At 37.8% G+C, this 21331-nt stretch overlaps 1 protein-coding gene across 6 annotated transcripts in view; it reads right to left on the bottom strand.

The window, feature by feature from the left end:
- The window catches only part of CTNND2 (catenin delta 2), a 636240-nt gene that overhangs the window by 8485 nt on the left and 606424 nt on the right, over positions 1-21331 (bottom strand). For 3 of the 6 annotated variants that reach the window (XM_071553703.1, XM_071553696.1, XM_071553701.1), the window contains 3 exons: positions 20188-20313; positions 6236-6362; positions 1303-1434 (listed from right to left, as the gene is read on the bottom strand). In XM_071553703.1, coding sequence (XP_071409804.1) covers positions 1303-1434; positions 6236-6362; positions 20188-20313 — 385 coding nt within the window. Of the gene's footprint in view, positions 1-532; positions 613-1302; positions 1435-6235; positions 6363-20187; positions 20314-21331 lie in introns of those variants that run through there. The other 3 variants (XM_071553702.1, XM_071553697.1, XM_071553698.1) reach the window with 3 other exon arrangements.

The following is a 21331-nucleotide window of genomic DNA, read 5'->3' on the forward strand; positions in this document are numbered from 1 at the left end:
TGCCCTTCATAGGTCCTTGACAAATGGCTGAAAGACCTGCAGTTCTGTTCTTCACATTCAGCCAAGTCAGGACCACTCAAGTGTTTTAGAGAACTACTTTTAGCAGCGACTGTGGCACACTCAAAACATTACAGATACATAAAATGCAGTACCTTGACTGAGTCTGCTGCACTCTCCCGTAGTACCCTGCAGAAGCCATTCAGGACACTCCTAATTCCTGCGTTTGCCAGAAGCTCTTAACTGTCATTCCTTTCTTCAGATTTTCACTTTGATGCTAATTACTGTTCCATATTGCATTTTCAGACAAATTCCAAGGCTGGCCTTTAGGTTTTGCTTACACAATCACATATGACACAGCAGCTGCAGTAGGAGTATCTTCATCTCCTGAATACAGTCTTGGAGGCTACTATGGATGGTTTGACCCTGAGTCAGCATATTCCTGGTGTCCCCAGTGAGCCAAGGAACACAAAGACAACGCATTCTGCCTCTGAGCAAGACCTCCACAGAGGGAATGAGAGAAGGTAACAGGCATTCAGAAAGTGCAGTGACTCCTCACTGTGACTTTTTCGCTTGCCCTGAGGCAGCATTAGGAGGACACCATGATGCTCAGCACTGTAATAAATGTAACAAAATGTTCAATAATGGTTATATAAGCCTTGTGCAATGGTGATGGAGACCAACATGTATTTTGCAAGAGAATTCATGAAGAGGGACAGCACTGGGCAAAGTGGTCAAAATTTTCTAATTACTGAAATTCTAACAGGTTAGCAAGCTCACCAGGGAAGAGAAGCCTTCAATGAAACCTGCAACAGATGCCACAACATACAGAAAACATTACTGCATTTAAATCAGCCCAGCTGAGAAAGCAACATGGATAGACTTTACAAACAGGCACAAATTTCCTAGGAGTGACTGCAACGCAAAATAAGCTAATCTATCCCAGAAAGCCATTCCCTGCAAAACACAAATGTCAGGGATCACTGCACATGCTCAACTATACCAGTAAATTCAAAGTGATCAACTAACTTCCCTCTAAAATGAAAACAAAAGTACAACTGAAAAAGATAAGTAAATGGGTTTAGAGTCTTTCTTCTGTGAAGAAACATGGTCTTTACATATAACTTTCACATAGCATTCTATTCATTCAAATATATCTACAGGTGTATTTCGAAAGATGGCTAAAACTTTGGAATCAACGAAGCAGGTTGACTCTTTTCCACAGTACAGTAAACCTGCCAAGCCTATAAAATCAGCGGTCTGTCACAGATGATTTTTATACGTGTTATGCAAGCACAATCTCACCTGTCATGGTGTCTTTCCTAGAAGTGTGTTCTCCTTTATTTCCATGGTAAGTTGCGTTGGTTCCAGTTGATTCATAGTCTGTTTTTCTTTCTTTTAGGCTGATCATTTCCCGAGGTGAGGCTGGGGCACTTGCTGGATGACAAAAATGGATTTCCTTTTTTTCAACCATATAGGACTGAATGTAGTGTTTAACTTTAGAGCAAACATTTTAGTAGAGTTTATATCTGTTAGCATTCTAATATGAAGCTGGTTGAGGAAACACTTCCAACTTTATGGAGGAAAAAAAAAGGTGCTGTTATTTCAAGTGCAAGGCAAATGTGTTCATTGGACAACCAACTGCAAACATAATTTTCTCTCTGAATGTTTTATTTTTTTCACTAACGTCCAACATCTAAGATGATTATTATGAAAAAAGTACTGTAAGATATTTTTTCTCCTTTTGCTTTTTTAAATTTCCTTAATTTCTCTAAATTTTCTGGTATAGGCGCTTCCATTTTCTCCTCAAAATGGTTACTTATCTCCATTGAAAAGATTGTTAACTTCAACTGTGTGGGAAAACCCTTATAAAATGGTTTCTTTGCTTTTCTCTTAAAAATAAATAAACCAATTAAATTTTTCTGATGACAAAGAAAAGCAAAGAAAGGTGTTTTTTCACAGAAATCATATAGCAAGGAATGCCTAACACTTTCAGGTAACTCAAATAATGTCTGTCTTTAAATATCTATATATGAACAACTGCCATTAAAACAACTGCTACTTTAAGCTATTTTTAATTATATCCTTCATCACCTCTACTTATGGTACAGCTAAAAGGAGGAAAGTAGAGGTGACAGGAAGTGAACTGCATTTTATACTCGAGTCTCATGCCCTGGAGAATGTGAAGCTGATCAGTGGCCCTGACCATGAAGCCTTTGAGCTTGTGATGCTTATGAATAGGAAAAATGTGACAGAAAAAAATAATGGCTTTCAAAACTGACTTCAATATATTTAGGTGCTGATAGATAGAGAGCACTTTCCCTGTTGTGGAGGGCAAGAGAAGGAGTACAGGGTGAGTGGGAGAGTCCCCCAGAGCCTTGTGACAGCACAGAGGCATAGAAATAACTCAAGGGCTGGTGCTTACTTCCATACACTCCCCTGTCTCCACACAGATATTTCTTACATCAGAGGAATCTCAAAAGCAGTAACAATGTATTTGTTTAAAAAGAAGGAAAAAAGATTTAAAAATTTAAGACAAACTCATTTGCAAAGCTTGACAGTGAATGGCATCTTTCAGCATCTCTCAACTCTGTTACAGTTTCTAGTTAAGGAACAGCGAAGCACTTGTCCTTCACTAAGGAGCAGTGCTGTTGAATTCTGCATCAATTGGTTGTGCTGGCCCTGGTCTCTGAATTTACAGAGCAAATGCATGAGATGTTTTTTATGAGGTCTTTAGAGCCGGGGATTGCTTTTAAACTGTTTGTCAATAGTAATGTAAATCTAAAGCTGATAATCCAACAGATATAAAGAAACATGGCATTAAACTACCAAATCAGCTAATGGCAGCTAGTGTCTAATAGGAAACAAACAAGAATGCAAACCTTGAAAAAGCTGCTCACAGAGGGACACATTTTTGTCTCACACACTCTGGTAATGATTTTAAACACTCTAGTGTTTTGAACAAAACTGACTGATATAGACAAAACCATCTCTCTCTTTTTCCTGTGGGAATTATCTCTCTGCCCATGGGAGGACAACTACTTGTTGGAAAGCATTAAAATGCAGAAGTGCTCTTTTTCAGGAAGTTTTACTGGAAGCAAACATAAAATCACTGGTTGATACTAGCCTGGAAACTGGTATCATGGTTTTCTGCTCTTATTATTAAAGGGCACAGATACCGAGTTGCTACTCAACTGTTATTACCAAGTCCTAGGCATGGATGGGATGTCGTGAGTTCATTTACTTCAACTCTTTAAGCCCAAGGTAGGATCCAGTATACCAAAATAATTCTTGACAGATTTTAATCCTAAACTAAAGATCTCCAATGACAGAGATCACATAACTGCTCCAAGCAGTCTGTTCCAGTGCTTTCTTTCCCCACTGTTAGGAAATGTTCCCTGATGTCTAGCCTGACTCCTTGCTGCTCTTTATTTCCATTTGTCTGCTGTGGAAATAGAAAAACAATCATGCCATTCCTCTTCACAGTTGGCTCTTATGTGCTTGAATACTTGGTGTGTACCTCTTCCCACTGTCCCCATCTCACCTCTTGTGGGGTTGACAGTGTGTGTGTGGATCTCTTAAGGTCCGAGGTGATTGATGAATGCATCCTTAAGGACCAGAGAGGCACCTGTATAATGTGGATGCCTTGTAACCAGTAGAATCTCTCCATGTATGTTAAGTGAACTACTGACCAATAGTGTACTGGCGTGTTATATGTAGGAGTAGATAAAAGTGAAGCTGTTACTAAAAATAAAGTCTTTTGTCTTCGGTGAGCCTTCTGATCACACTGCAGCCTGAGTGTCTCTGCCTCCTCGACCGCTGCTAAGCCAATCTACATTACCCCAAGAAAGGGTGACCCCCACAACCTCTTTTACTTGAGTTAAACAATTATAGTCCATTCAGTGAATTCTCATATCCTGATTTCTCCATATTCCAATTCATGTGTGCAACTGACAAAAATCCATAAATCATTTCTATAGAACTTTCATCTAGCCAGATATTTTCTTTTATTTGTAAAGGATTGGATCTTTCCCCCCCCTTTGAACATTATCTCCAGTTTCTCAGGATTAGTCTGAATTTCAATAATGCCCTTCAAAGAACAAGAGTTTCTCCCAGGTTTATGTCACCCACAGAGCTAATAGGTATCTTTTCCATATTATCTGGGTCATTATGGAAACCACTGAGGAGTACTGGACCAGGCAAACCTCCAAGCAAAGCATTTTTCCATTTTGACAATATGGAATACCCTTTCTTCATGAATGGTTTTCAGTCAGTTTTGTATTTATCACACATGACATTTTCTGAACTGTTTGCTGGCTTTCACTAGCTTACCTACAAAAACGTTTTGTGGAAGAGTCTTACTAATTACAGGAGATTGTATTTACTGACTATTCTTTCAACAAAGTGCTTTAACTATGCCGTAGCAGGAATTCAGGTGAATTTACTAAGTACAAATGGTATTGAATCAACATTTTTACTTGATATGGACACTACCAGACACATAGCAACTTATATTACTATTTAAAAATAGATACTTCCAGAGTTAAGTAGTATCTTATGTTCATACTACCTTTGAGATGCTCAGGTTGTGATTATTTGTTCCAGCCCTTTTCTAGAATGACACTGAGATGACCAGTATATAATGATATGGGCTCTTCTTCCTTCATAACCAGCCACTATTATTTGTCCTTTTCCAGTCTTATGATAACTGGTGATGGCAGTAAAATTTCATCCAAAAATTAAGTGTAACAGAAGTGAGGAGACAGTTCTGGCAAGAGACAGAACTAAGATGTCAGGCCAGGCATTTCAAGTAGCTTGCACTTACAAGTCAAAACGAGATTCTGGAGAGGAAAAAATGGAATAGCAACCCCTCACAGACTTGTGTAATGACGAATTTTGAAAACAGGATAGCAGCTCTCACTGTACTTCTGGCTACATTTTCATATCTCTTCTGTGGTTGTTCTGCAGGACTAAGATGCAGCTTCTAGACAATTAACAAAACAATTTTCTTAAAACCTAAACTATGGCACAATGCTAATGGCAATAAGTTTGGGCAATTTTAATCCTAAACTCTTGGTGTACCTTTGGAAAGACAACATTTGTTTGAACAAGTAGCAAAAAGCACACTGAAAGACTCACAGTTACACTCTGTTTATGTTAAAAGTTTTTCACCAGGAATGGCTTTACTCATCAAGGTATGTTCTACCTTAGAATAAGCTGAGGTGAGGATTACCTGATTTCTGAATAGAAACATTAATTTATGCTATGGCATAAGTTTGGATACTTACATTAATTAATTGTGTAGATCATACAGAATTGATAATTGTTGGTGTAAATATGCCATCAATTTTACATGAAGACCTGTAGCATACATGTACATATGCAAGTATATGCACACATATCCAGAATAGAAGCTGATAGAAAAGTAAGGTGGATGCTTCAACTTCTCTTAAGTGTGCAAAACGGTCATAAACAACTCAGTGGCTTTCATGACTAGCAAAGTGAGCTACAGAATTTCCTCGTGCTACTAATGGACACCATTGCTCTGAGATGTAGTCAGGTAATCCTGAAAACACTTCATGAAAATTCATAAGAAAATGTTCAGGAATATTCCTTCTGCTGTAAAGCCTTACAAGGTGCTAGTAAAAAAAAAAATCCTGTTTTGAATAGAGAATTTAAATAAGAGTCAAGAATATACTTTGTACCCTTCCACTAGTGTTAGCAACAAGTGCAGGTGTCAGTGAGATGGCTTAAAGGAAAAGGACAGCTGTTGGTACAGAAAAATCTAAGGTGAGCAATTCAGATCTATATAGACCCTGTGAGACTGAAAGCAGCTAAGAATAATCAAGGCCACAGCTGCTGTTGACTGGTAAACAAGAAATCACTCCCTAGGAGTTCTTAGAAACTCCCCAGAAGTTTCTCATGAGAACTCCTCAGGTTTCCCACAGGATACCGGAGATGTTCCTGAAAACAGTCAGGATGATTTCACCAAAACACTGGACTTGTGAGATGTGAACTATAACCAATGGGGATTTGCAGTTAGATGGTGTGAGGTTCAATTTAGCCAATAGAACGTAGCCTTAACCCTATATAAACTGTGTGAGGTGTGTAATAAATGGCATTCGCTTGATCACATTGGTCCGGTGCGCGGTGTCCTTATTCCTCCGCGTGTTTATTGTTTACTTTGGACAGTGATGGGTTACCTGTTTTCACTGCTGTCCGGCGAGGCGGTCCTTACCTGAGCGGTTGTTGGGCGACATGCGCACGGGAGAGATGGAGGGCGTGCGGGACGAGGAGTACGGCCTTTGCCGATCCCTTTCTATCGTTGAAGATGAGGCTACAAAGTGATACTGTGACCATCCATCCTGCAACACCAAACATTGGGACAACACTGAGTGCAACTATGACCATACAGGTTCCCATCTGAAGTACAGAGGATTTTCCTCCAGTACTTTCACTACGGATTCACAAGCAGGCTACTGTCTTCTCCCTGCCACTGGGTGGCAAATACTCTTAGTGTTGCAGGATACCATGTGCTGACTACTGACAGAAGAAAAAATAAAATGTAGAAACTTCTGTAAAATAACATATTTCAGAAGGACTCAAACTCTTAACAACTTTTATGCTATTTGTTTAATAGTTCCATCTTTTTCCATGCCTCTATTTTCACATTGCAATTGGCATTCTGGCTTGAAATCACTTCCATTTTATAAGGAAGTTTTGGAGTAAGTAGATAGGGAAGCTCCAGGATTACCAGACTGGATATCCATTTGGTTTAGTTATACTAACTGCCCATTTTTTCACACATGAGGGAAAAAGAATCAATGCAATTTTCCTTGTTGCAGTTTTCTCCAGGGTGTACAGAAAGAAATTCTATTCCTTCTAGTTGAAACTGTGTTAATGGTGATGTATTTAAGAAAACAAAACCAAAAACCAAAACCAAATCCTCAAACCCACAGTAATACTAGAAACTGCTAATTCAGAAAAAAAAAGGCGTTTGAATAATTCACATTTTATTTCTGCACCATAATATAATGCAATAATCCAAAATAATGTACTGCATATTTTTTTAAAAGACATTAGAGTGTGAAACTATCATAGGAGAATGAACTGACTTTTCCTAGTGTTCTTATTAAATGACAGCATTTCAAATGCCTTCAGTATTCATAGATTGCAACTGTCTTTATTGCTACTTAATGTTAAATCTACCTCAGTAACACTGAGTTTTCCCAGTCTCACACAGTTTTAGAAATGCCTGCTTTCTGTTGGGCTCAGTGCAAATTGAATCAAGCACCTAGCATGGTGCTAAACAAGTTTTGCAATGAAATGCTGAATAAAAAAATAAACACGATAACATGTTACTATGAAACAGAATTTTCCTACTGCTTACAGCAGAACAATTCACTGTTGGCGTAGTGAAGAATATTAGCACCCCATACACCTCAGCTACTGCAGACACACAGTGCTGAATGCCAACCCGTCCCATGCTCTACCTTTGCTCAAGGCATCTCTCTGACTTTGTTCCATCTGCAGAAACCACGGGCACCTGGCTCTCAGAATTGCAAGCGAAAATGGCTTGAAAATCCCCTTTCCACTTAACTATTAAGAAAGAGAACTCAGCAAGAGTGTGACACAGCAGGAGGAAAAGAGATGCTCATATTTGTTGTAGAGGGAAATGCTGTAGGTAAATTATGACAGACAGAGGTGACACCTAACTACAGATTCTGAATGTCTGTGCTCCTCACATAATGCATTTGTACAAACGTGTGTGTATCTCAATCGCAATTTCAAAAAGGAAAATAGAGAAGACTGAAATCTGGGCTAGGCTTTTACAGTATAGTCAGGACTTTCCACACAATCAATGGTGACTGTTTGTCCACTGAGAGATCACTCTTGTTTAGGACACCTGCTTAAAACCAAAATTTTCTATATCCAGTCTTTCCAATCTATATCCAGTCTCCAAAAAGCAGTTTCTATGCAAACCTTGTCCTCCAAGCTAGAGGGAGAATCCATGAGAGTGCAAGAAAAACATCTGTAAAGCCCCAACTTTTAAAATCAAATTGGAAACTATTAGGAACTTTTCCGTATATGTACTATATACAATACGTACACATACAGAAAATACATGTATTTTTAAAGAAGACAGAATAGTTTATAACTATAGTTAAAATGAATAGCTTAATTCCAATAATCTTATCCAAGCATCAAGAATACAAGGAACATACTTAGTATTACTTTTGTATTTCTAGTTCATAATAACTTGTGTGGTGATTTCTCTATTATAAAACTGAAGGAGCAAGCATGTGAGAAGCCCATGTCTTTATTCTGCTAAAGAAAAATGGTTTCCTTCTTTTTCCTTCTCCAGGGTCAGAATTCTTATCAGAAAGGGGACTCTCTATATTTCACTCTGTTGTAGTTTTCTGATCATTTACTTTCTTTTAAACAGACTGCAGAGGAGGAAGAAGAGGACAGACTTTAGTTCTGATAAAAGGAGTAGTCTATTTATTACCCTCTGCCTGCAAGAGGAGGAGACATCAGCCATGCTCACAAAGCACAGGTTAAAAACACTTCCAGGTTTGTGGATCTTGATATATCTGTGGCCAGGTATACTCTCCTTTCGCACTCTTGCTTCCCTCAAGTAAAACCCTGGCATGTGATTCAAGAAAAAGTTACGTGAATCTTCCCCTAAACCTTTCTTTCTGTTGTCTATTCCATCTGTATTTTTACATTAATACCTGCAGCCTTGTTCTCACAGGAAAAGGATGAAATAAATCCTCAGTACCTGCACTGCCCCACGGACTCTACAGGACCCGCACATGTCACCACTTTTGTTCTGCAGAATATCACCAAGTGCTTTGGCAACACTGCTTCCTGAGGAACAGCCCTGCAAGGTGCCTCAGCAGCAAGGGAGCTGCATTTGGGATGCTGGTTCTTCTGCACAGCGGATGTTTTTCCTTCTTTTCTTCCCTGCAAAAATTTCTGTTTTTCTCTCTGCTGACAGTGGTGCTTATAATGAGGTCTTCAAATAAATTCTGCCAGAAACTCTCAAGTTTGCAAGCCAAATCGGCTCAATAAAACAAGCGAGGCAAACAATAAACTCTAACACAAGCTGTGTGGTGACTTGGCATTGCTCTTGACTAAACAAGGCATACTGCTATCATTGTATGATGACCTTCATGGGGTTTTCAAACAGATTGTGGGCAGCGCTCAGACCTCACAGTATTTTCAGAACCCTAATACTTTTAAGTTATCTATTTTTAGCTCTGTTCTGCCACAAGAAACAAGCTTCTTTCCTTGTAAAGGTAAACAGTTTGTAACAAGTTTATTAAAACTATCCCCACCAACAGTTACAAAAGCTATTAGTGTTAAATATTGAAACTAATTTTTAAGAGCCTAAAGGGGGTATTTTCAATTTAATGGCAAGATAAATACCACCTGACACGATGGCTGCTTTCATTAGTTTGTTTCAGGTCTACTGCTTATAATGAAATATAATTAAATTGATTTGGGTACTTAAAGGTCCAGTACATAGCAGTGCCCTTCAGAGAAGGAAGCTAACTCAAGAGCATGGCATGTGAGACTCAATTTAAGAAACCAATTTAACAGCCCCAAATGTGATCTAGGAGAAGAAGACTAAGACAAAAGGATCTGACAAACTGGAGAGAAATTCAATGCAATTCTGTTAAAGATTGAGTGCATTTGTTAACTGGCAGTAATTAATTAAGAGGTGGCAAGTGCATACTACAGGAGGACAGAGAGCAACGAGAACAGAGACATACCATTATATATCCTTATCATCTCTTCCAAGGTATCTTCCACCAGGCATTTGTCTATATTTTGACTATAATGACTATATCTACTATCCCTCAATAATACTTGATAAAGTCCAAATGTTAAAGCTTGATGGGCAGTGACATGTTTCTGATGGTGTCTTCTTGGGAAAGCTGTATGGATTAAATTTGTTACGGGAGTTGAATGATGACTGTAGAAAATAAAGTGATATTGTAGTCTCACTGATCACCTTCTACTGGGCTTGAGGTTTGGACATGTTCTTTGTCTTCCTGATCAACTTTAAGTCATTTTGAAAATAAGTAATTTTCATCAAACCCACGTGAAAATAATTATTTTGTCAGGGTCTCTAAACTTACTGTGCCAAACACCTATTGCATGTGTCACATGAAAATCTAACTTGGTTTTTTCTTTCTTTTCTTGGTATTACTTTTATGTTTAAAATGTAGGGGCAACACCCCTGGTTTTCTATTGTGTTTGTAAGAATTTAAAATTTTGAGAACTCTCTGGTAGCTGAGTTTTTGATTTGAGGTGATGATTTGCAGAGCTGGATGGTATCAGACACACCATTTTCTCACTTGTAGTACTGTAACATTGTGAGGTCTGAATGAAATTAAGCCCTGATGGGAACTGACACCATGTTGACCCAATAGGGAACCAGAGCTCCTGCCTGAAGAACTCACAGAGGACAGAGGAATGAGGTGGCCAAGGAATGGGTGGTGGAGACAGGGATGGTCTGGTGCCTAGCCTGGAATGGCCTCAGGGCATCCACTCAGGGAGAAACTCCTCATGGCTCATACGCTAATAAGCACACAGTCAAAATGAAAACAAGCTCTACGCTCTGACTGACTATTCTGATCAGCTGCTGGGGAGACACTGACATGAAAAGCCCTGAGTGGTCCAGAAAAACTGTACGATGTCTGCATGGAAATCAGTATTTTTCAGTGCTGAAGAGCACACTCTGCCCTGACTTCTGGCCACAGATGTCCTAACATGGTCAGCAACACAAGAACAACTTCTGGCAAAGAAAAAAACCTACTAAAGACAAAAATGCAACAAATCCTGGAACAAAAGATCTAAAAACCTGAAAAACTACAGAAAATATTGTGTGCTGCCTCCCTCAAGTTTACAACTGCTCCAGCATTGCTTCAAGTCTGATCCTCTTGTGACTTGATTTAATAGACATTTTACAGATGACTTGCATCACACAGGACCAGACTTGCTTTGCCATCCTACTTCCTTATCTGTAAGCCAGCTTTTTACTGGTTCCAGGATATTATTAACTGCTTCTGTAATGGTTGTAAGCTGTAGAAATAGGAAGTTTTGATAGGCAACCTCTTGCAGGAATCAGTAACTAGACCAACCATGGTGTTAGCAGTAGGTGATACAGCAATAAGGCAAAGTGCCTGTAAGTATGTAACATAGGATCTATTCACTTTAAAACTTAGACAGACACTGCCCTGAGTTCCTGGTGTTGCTTCCTTTGCAAGCTGAAGCACTGCTGTCAGGTTAAATGAAACATCCTGACTGGTGTGCACCAAAGTGACACTGTCTAGTGTAAACGATTAATCTGATGTGAATTAAGTCAAGGCTCATCAGACTTACACAGGTCAGGGCAATTCTTCACTGGAAATTTGTTGTCACGGTGCTAATAAGACATAACAGAAATTAGAACTGGATCAAATAATCTACATACATTGGCATATGAAAATTATGTGTGCGATTTGACTGTAGTGGGAAATCTAAAATAACCACAAGGTTGGGGTGATCCACGTATGTATCTCATGTAGTTCTTAAATGGGATTTTTGAAATAATTCAGTTTAAATGTTCACCAACAACCACCCTTCCTTATTATTAGGCTTTACAACCTGGGATTATATTATTTTCTTTCAATACAAGAGGAAGAATAAATACATCTCCCAGTGCTTCTCAACAGAGATAGCAAACCTGACTTCTCTCCCTGACTTCTCTTCCCTCTCATGGCAGCAGAGCCTTACCAACCCCCCAAACACACCTGCTCCACCAGAGCAGGTGACAAGGAAATGTCAGCTACTGAAGGAGAGATGGGGAGTCAGCTGCTCTCTAAAAAAGCCCCTGCCTTTGTACTTGAAGCATCTTTACTTTGGAAGAGACTTCAGAAGCTCTAGAAACACTCTTGAAGAACAATCAGTTTTAGAAAAACTAACTAATTTGAAAACAAAGGTGTTCTTTCATTTTTTCTTTGAATTCACAGTGCCAAATGCTATTATCAGTAAAAGATTTCTGAAAGGAATGTTCTTTCTGAATTTGTTTGTACTGTTTCCAGGAAAACTCAAAACCAGAAAATAATTCCTGGGCATTGATCTGCTTTATGATGTATTGTGAATAAATGTTATTTTACTGCCATCAGTTATACTACATTTCTAAGCAGTATAGTGACATTTTTACTCTTAGGATTTTATCTTTTGCTTCCAAAGTCATAGGGTAAGTTGTTCAAGAGAGGAGTAGGGATAGAGCCTGGAAGATCCTGGTGTTCTCCCAGTTTACACATCAGCAGTTGCTGTTTGGGTTAAATCCTTCATTCTGGAGTAATTTCAGTAGTTTCAAAGGGAACACTGACTCTGTTTGTTCTGTTTCCCCTCCTCTCCCAAAGCAGTACGAGCCAGGCCCTCAAAATCAGTGGACACAAAGCAAAGACCTGAAGCACTGAAGCTCATCGTAATTTCAGGATTTTAGTATTTGTGCTTAGAGTCTCATTCCCACAGCTTATGAAAGCCAGAAAATTACTTAAAATAGAAATTCATCAAGTTTGGTGGATTTAAAAATATTGCAATGATTTGGATAAAAGAACTGCTCACAGTATGACTATATAGCTGAGATGGTTAAAGGAAAATACAGTTTGCTTCCCATGCCTTTTGTGATGATGAAGCCAGTTGCTCACTAGCTAAAGTTTCTGTGGGGAGTACGACACCCATTGCTGTGCCACCTGGGAGAAAGGCCACCCACTCCTCCCTTGCACAAACATAACTGAGGGCAGAGGACCAAGACCCGCCGAGAGCACTGTGGAAGCAGCGCCATCACTTGAGCCAAGAGAAGCAGCCACAGTGGCAGGGCCAGGCTGGGCAGGAGCACTGGAGCAGTGGCCTCTGCCAGTGCCTGATGCTGGGAGCTGCCACGCCGCTCCCCAGCCAGCAGAGCAGTGTGAGACACACGCAGTGCTTCAGTCTCCTTTGTTGTGCAGTGGGTTGACCTCAGCACTTCCCTTCTTTTTACTCTGAATTTCAGGGTACAAATGGCTTTAACTTATAAATTACCATTTCTGTGTCCCAGACATGGCAGAAGTTTAATTGCTTAAGATGCTGAAAGACAAATACATACTGAAATACGTATTTAGGGCAGCATCAGACTTAAAGAGGCTCCTAGTCAGACAGTCATTAACCACAGCAAAACTGTCTGGCACTCGCTGAGGATTATTAAGTTTTCTGTAGGCTCTTTGAAGTGACATTTTCAGAATTGGTGGTTAAACTCATTTTTTTTGAAATGAGACATATACCTCCCAGCCTCCATCTCAGCTTCTCTGAGAGCAAAGCCATTATTCTCCTACTGTCAGTGTTCTACCTCAAAATAATCTACAATACTTTCTCTCCCTGTTTTTCTCTCAGCATTGTGGTGCATGGAGTACTATATTCTTCTGAGTACCACCCAATTTTTTTCTTTCAAAATATCTCAGATGGCCTTGGCCAGTTTTCTCTTTTCCAAATGCTTTTTTGGTGTGCATCGTTATCATCTTCTAATCACAGATCTTGTACCATAATTTTACCTCTCATCCCTTGATTTTAGCTGTGAAGAAACACACGATAAGGGAGAGATAATGCTAATTACTTGCCAAATCTATTCAAGTGAGAAACAGCTATGTAACTATTCCCAGTTGTTTTAAGTCTTGGACATTTCAGGCAATCAGTGAGGCATTGCTTTACCTATCCGTAATTAATTATTGATTTCTTGTTGTGTAAATTGCAAAGATGACAAGAACTAATCTGATTAATAAAACAGCTATAAGAAAAGGGAATCGTATGTGAGACAAAGCATGAAGGACAAGACTTCAGATACAGCAGGGTTCATTATTCACTTTGTTGAGGTTATATGCAGGCAAAATAATAAAACTATCAAAACACTGCAATAAAATGTAATAAATTCATTTTTTAAAGCTTCACTTTGGCTCTTACACAGAAATAAAATTGTTTTAATATATTTTAGAGGAAATGAAGGTAGTATTTGGCCCTTCAGCTAGAATTTCTGTTCTTTTATTTTCCCCTGCATAAGGTATATAAGCTCTATTTTAAATTGCTAGAATCACAAAAGAACTACTTTTGCTTGTATCTTGTATGTACAAAAAAACATTGCCAGCCAGGAAATGTTTGCAATAATTTTTGATTTGTACTGTTGTTTGTTGTTTGCAGTAATGCAATTTCACCTATCTTAACAGGTTTATAATGTAGAAATGCAAACCCTGGCTCTCGGCCACAAAATTTCAGCAGTAAGACAAATGATCAGGGTCAGTTTCTTAAGTCTTTCCAAAATCTGGAAAGTAATCAACACCTCTTACTCTTTTCATGCGTTAAACCCTAAAATCAACCAAATACAACTCTTCTATAATACCTGTGACCATAAATATGAAAAAAATATTATCAGAATGAAATTTGCACCATCGTTTCTTATGAAAAACATGGTAGGACTGATGATACTGACTCTGATGAAGAGCCATTAGGACCTTGTGCTTCCCAAAGATTGGCACTGCAGCTGAAAACACTTTGGATCATTTCATTCAAATGTGGAGCTGCCTCACAAACAAGGAATCAGCACCACTTTGTAAAAATCACTAGATAAACTCATGCTGTCCTTGGTTTTAGGTCAAAAGTTCATGCATAAATGCACTTAAACTAGAGAGTTAGAGATCCGAGTGGTTATCACTAAGCTGTATGAGTTTTAAGGATATGCTGATTTGAACATGCAGTTTACCAATACACATAGACAGTAATAGTAAGAAATGCACATTATTGTTTATCGATACACCTTTAAGAGTTTTTTATTCACTAAGTAAGAACCTGTTAACTCAAACATAAACACACTATTGCACCAAAGCCCACAACTCTCAAAGGATCCACAAAGTTTCTCTAAAAGCACTCTGTAAAATTAAGTCATGAAACCAATTCAGAGACTGCCAGTGAAACTTTTCATTTCTACTTTTTTTCAGGAAGAAATAGCTATAATTCTTTTATCAGATAAACTGTATCAACTAAGAAAGGAAGTAAAAAAACTCGTAACAAAGCACACATACTACAAGAGACTCCTTTCAAAATACAAGGTTTCTTTCTTAAAGTCTGAAATTGCAGACATGTTCAGGAGAGTTTTGAATTCCGCTGGCAGTTTTAGGAAGAGGGTAGAAATGAGAAGGACTTCCCAGCATGTTTTCCCCACCCATTATTAGACCATGTAGAACATCAAAGAACATCAAAGAAAGTAGGATATTGATGCAGCAGCTTAATATCTCATTGACCTTTGACTGAATTTACATGTACTGGCCACATTAAACAAACACATTTAACCTCCTTATGGAACCCAGAGTATGATGATACACAGAGGTGCATCAGCAAAAGGTGCCCAGTGTTTGTTATTACCAGACCATCACAGCTAGACTATTTACCTCTGAAACTGAAATATGCTGTGAATTGCCATAGGAATTCATTTGATTTGCCTCCCCTCTGTGCTCAAAGCATATGCTTTTACTACAAATAAAAGTTCTACTGATCTATTTGCAATACTATAAGCAGTCATCCAATGGCATCCAACATACCCATTCAAGTCTGCTGAGAGAAACCGAGCTTCTCACCCATACCCTTTCCTACACCTCTACTTTCATCTGGGTCTGAATCTAGATATGCAAACATCAAGCATATGAATTAATTAAATAGTGTATTTTTTTCAGAACAGTAGAAATCATGTTCCTTGAATGAATTTTGGAGAAAATTATTGACATGGATTAAAGATAGTTTCTCTTAGCATGTATCTTTAAAACACATCTGAAAGTCTTTAGAAAGACTTTTGGATTCTTTTCAGTACCGCACATATGAATCCAGCTACGTTTTGTTTGACATTAATGTTTATATTTGTTTTTAAATTGTGCAATACAGCATTTAAGTGGACTAATAATATTTCCAGTTCCAAAAGACATGCAGTTAATTTTCTGAGGTATCTATTTTGAATTCAAGTATTAAAATACAATCTTATTTTGAGGGATCCTATTTTTTTAAAAAAAATCTGTAGATGTGACCTTCCATTTACACATAACCTTCTAGGTTTGTGATGCCTGCTCACAGCTCTACCCTCAGGATATTTCAGAAACTTCAGTTATACAATTCCCTTCAGAAAGAAGGCTTTCAGTTACAGATACTGACTCCTGGGCTGCATTTTAAATTTTCTTTTCTTCAAAGAACTTCAAAGGGTGGAGTACTTTAGAGGCAGACTTTACACAACTATGAGATTAAATTTCTGTCTTCTAAATCTGTACTTAGTAACCTTAAAATGGACTTGAATTTTCAAGTGAACAATACCTTGTCATTCCCTCATAAGCCTGCTAGTGCTTACCATGAGACTATCAATGCTGAGGATGATTTATTGTCACAAATGTAGGGCTCATCCTGGAGAAGTCTGGACAAACTTTGATTCTTTTCTTATTTGTTTAGCAGCTTCTGAGTCTAGTAGGTTTTGGATGAGAATGGCACCAGCTTCCATGCATTCCTTACCCATTATCTGGAAGAATTACTGCTAAATTTGGTTGCTGAATTACTGTTTGCTACAATGTTAAATGCTAAAAGGGAGTATTATCATGCCTTTAAGGCCCTCAAGGGCAAAGCAACAGTCAGGCATAGCTGCAGATATTTTCTAGGCTCATAACTGAAACCATTAAGTTTATTCCTTTACACATTCCCAAGCTCCCTTTGTTCGGCCATAGCATTATAGAGTCATAGAATCTCCTGCACTGGAAGGGATACACAAGGATCATCAAGTTCAATTCCTAGTCCTACACAGATTCCCCAAGAATCACACCATGTGCTTGGGAGCTTTGTCCAGATGCCTCTTGAACTCTGTCTGCCTTAGTGCTGTGACCACTTCCCTGAGGAGCCTGTTCAGTGCCCAACCACCCTCTGGGTGAAGAACCACACTACAATATCCAGCCGATGGGTACTATGGACATCAAAGGCAGCATCTTCTGTGTCTATTCTGTCTTCTGGTTCTGGTTTTACATCCACACCCCTCCATTTTTGTATACATGTATACAAGTATGTACACATAGATATTTACCAGCAAACACACTGTTCAACAGACATAGAAGTGCTTGCTAAAAAAAGCCTTTAGTTTGGCTTTAACTGGGCTCAGTCATCATGCATGATTTTTCTGGACACCATTCAGTAAAAAAACCTTCACCAGAATAGTACAAAAGTAAGGGCAGGTCTGGCTTCAGCTACATAGAACTGTTTTCATGAAAATACTATTATTGGTATTGAATCTTCAGTTCAGCTCAGACTATCTTAGATTACAGCTAATATTTTAAATATCATAATAGACATGGAAGATGTTTCAGAAAGAAACACATAGATACTGAAACATTACTAAAGGATTGTTAGGTGATACTGCACAGTAAATAAATCCTTGTTGAGACCATCATGAAGAATTTAACTATGTAAAATGAAAAAGAATTAAAATAAATGATTGTCATAAATATACAGTAAACAATGGAATCCAGAAGGATAAAACATTTGAGAATATATCTAACAATTTGTGTAGAAACATGTGTTTTGATACTCCTCCATATGTTGTTACAGTGATTTAGCTAAAACATTTATTTTTGGTGTACAAAAGCTTTTCTTCTGGCCATGTAAAATACATTTAAAAGAATGTAATCACGCAATGGCAATCTTGTATCTTTCCAGTATTGTCTGATACTGTTAATAAACTGCAAGTTAGAAAGAACTACAAAAATATTACTTGATATGATGGATAAGCTAAGAAAATCAGAACATGTTCCACTTGACAGCACAAGTGAAATGATAATTATTGACATTAAAGTAAAATCAAAACAACATTCAGTTTGACGTAGCATTTTTTAATATTTTGGTCCTTTTTTTTCTAAATTGTTCTTCTTAAAAAAGTAGCCAAATTATGTGGAATGATAGCACAGCTAGGTGAAAACACTGAATATGTTTGTTTTATGTCAAATGATGAGAATCTCTCCCTTTTCAAAAATTCAAGAACAGTTTATGCATCAGTTTTTCCATGTGTGAGTACTCCAGAACACTTCTGCATATGCCAAAGAGATTACCATTACCTGTTTATCTCAGTTAAATTTATGTGCACAATTTATATTTTAAGGCTTCGTGATTTTGCTCATGATGTGTACATTCCTATTGTATACACAAACACAGGGTTTTCTAAGTAGGTAACTGGCAATCTAAAAGCCAGAAGTGTTAAAACTGACTTGACAAAGTTTTGAATGATTGTTAAAAGAACAATCCTTGGGAAGGCTTTTGCAATCAAAAGAGGAAGTAAATTAAATGGTAAATTTACACATACACTCATGCTGCCTAGAGCAAATTCTGTTGGGGAAAAGAAAAAAAGGTAAAACAAAAATCAAAATTCCAAATTACTGTATCACTCCTCACTGAAGAGATGTTCTGTCTATAAGAAAGAATGTAAAAAGAGTATCATGTTATTCTTTGGTCTGCAGCTACTACCTGTTATTTCCTGCAGAATACAAAACATGGCTTGGCTAAAATGAAAAAATACTTTGTATTTGAGTGTGCACTGGGAGAGGCAAGCCTGCCTTGCATGAACACTGGAAACTAATATACAGAATCAAAGGTAGAATTAGGAATAATTCAGCACACTTACAAAAAACCCCCAGCAATGTAAACTTTTTCTCTGGTACTGAAACCAATGATGATTTCATGATTCAGTATTTCATGAGATTGCCATTTGATAAAAAGCCACATTCAAAATGCTCGATTAAAGATGAAGAATATGCTCTTAAGCAATAAAAAAAGAAAGTATACATTTGAAGACTATAATTTTTTTGCTCTATTGGTTATAGAAACTGCATCTTCTAAAACTAATCAGATGATGCTTTACAAATGTTTGAATATGTTTATTCCACAGAAAATTTCCACATTTCCTTTATTTAAAATCAATTTAGGGATTTGCTTAATTCCTACTTAATAAAAGAAATAAATGTCATGCATCAGATGATGAAATACTGGGTGTTTTAAGTATCATATTCCTGTTAGCTAAAGATTAAGAGGATTTACCCTAACCTTGAAAGACATTTATGTCTAGAGTATTTAAATCAGATCTTCTCTAATGTCTTCTCTCTTTCAGGCAAATGGTGCAAAACCCCAAAAACCTGAAAGAAATAGCATAGCTACTATGTCCTGTAAACCAGCAAACCCAAATAAATGTCTGTTTTCTCTAAATACCTTATCAGAAGTAATACACAGACATATATATATATAACGTATATTTATATATACATGTAATACATACATATGTGTGTATATATATAAAATAATACAGAGACTATATATATGTAAAGCTTTCTGCATGGACTTACTTGGACATTGTGCATATGTTATTTTGTGTTTGCAATAATCCCACAAAGTACTACTTTGTAATGAAACAAAATATTAGGAGGAAAAAAAATGCACTTGGTTAAGGAAATGGAATTTGAGTACCTCAAATTAAAGAACGCTTCTAATAAAAAGTGCCCAGTCCTGCTAATTCTCATCAACTATCAATCTGTCTGAAGGAAATCTTCATTGTCCCTACTAATAGAGATTTTGAAAATTAGCATTTTAAAACTTTAAGTGACTCCCGAACATGCCAATTTCTCTAGATATGCTGGTTTACCTGGGTTCCCCTTACTGAAATATGCAGCTATCACTTTTTTCGTAAGAGACACCACTGCATCAGAAAGCAAAGCAAAGTGCTTGATAAATTTAATCTGCTATTGCAACACAGTGCTTATCAGTAGCTGCCTTTCTGTTTAAAAGGTTCAGACAATCAAAAAAGAGATCACAGGGATGCGAGAAAGATTGTCAAGGGAACTGAATATTTTCCTCAGAAGGAGCAGAACTCTGCACACTTTCTCATGAGGCTGAAATGAACAGGAGTACTCCCTTAAGTGAAGTGAGACGCTTTCCATCTAGAACCTACAGGGTTCAGTGAATTAAACAGTGTAACTTAAAAACATTCTCCAGAAAGGCTTTTTTACTTTGATTCAAATGTCTCCTGCAGAACTCTTTCGAGTACAAATGTCAGTATGCAGCAAACATAACAATTCAAGACTGGTCAGCTGACAGCCAGAATACCTGGGTTGGGGAATAGATTCTGGTTTCTTGGCTCTGGGAGAGAGTATGCTGAGCGTGCCATGACCCAGAGTCGTGGGTTGGTGAAAATCCTCTGTCATCAGTCACAATGAAGCTTGGGGACGCCCACTGCCATAAATCAATCAATCAGTCAATCATTTATTAATCAGGTACTTGCATTTTCATAGTTATTATAAAAATGGGCTCTAGACAGTGCCTTCTCTATGATGATACTCTAGCTTCATATTACAGTGGGGTCTTTATCTTCAATTAATTCATCCTTTTTCTAAGAGGGTGACATATTAATCTGAAAAAGCCCTTGCCAATTGTACAGAAATAAATTAAGCCCTGCTGAAAGATCAGCACTGCAAAACACATATGCTCATGAAAAACCTGAGCACATACATAGTTTCTTCAAGTCAAGCCAATTTCTTGAGGAACTATTACATTCTGGATTTAGAATTCAGATCCTTAATATAGGGTTTAAGTTCTGCACAGACCTCTTCACCAGATAAATTTAACCTAAACCAGCTTCTTTTTGGTGGATGTCTGAATGATCATAATCTTACCATAAGAAAATCCCAAGTCTATATGAGATCATGTTGTAATTAACATTTTTAAAAAGTTAAGTAGGGGTATTTTATTTAAGACAGGACTTCAGATTCTTAAACTCCTTGACTAGCATTTTGAAGTGTAATGCTGGCAATTTTCATGGAACATTTAGCCATGAAGGTCCTTCTCATAGAGTCATCATTCTATTATTCTGAAAGTCACAGGAAAAGCGAGTCCTCTTCCAGACTGGTTTAGCTCCTTCTAAGGCTTTGGGCAATTCTATGTATCTTTTCCAACCAGTGACAGACAAGGCCATCTGCTGAGTGACTCCCCTGACTTCACTCAATGCCTGTGACAATGCCACCCCTGTTGTAAATGGCACACTACACGCTGAAGGGTGACTGCCTTAAACAGCCTCCCTGGTTTCAAACACTGTGTGGTATTTTTATTCATATGGCAGATGAACAGGACAAGCATTTCTAATATTCCGTGCAGAACAGAAACCTACAAGGGGAAAAAATAATTTTTACAAATTCATCATGACCTCTACTTAGACAGTGGAAGACACAGTAAGTTTAAACATAACAGAATGTAA

The sequence above is a fragment of the Pithys albifrons genome, chromosome 4, assembly GCF_047495875.1.
Source record: "Pithys albifrons albifrons isolate INPA30051 chromosome 4, PitAlb_v1, whole genome shotgun sequence".
In the NCBI taxonomy this organism is placed as follows: domain Eukaryota; kingdom Metazoa; phylum Chordata; class Aves; order Passeriformes; family Thamnophilidae; genus Pithys; species Pithys albifrons.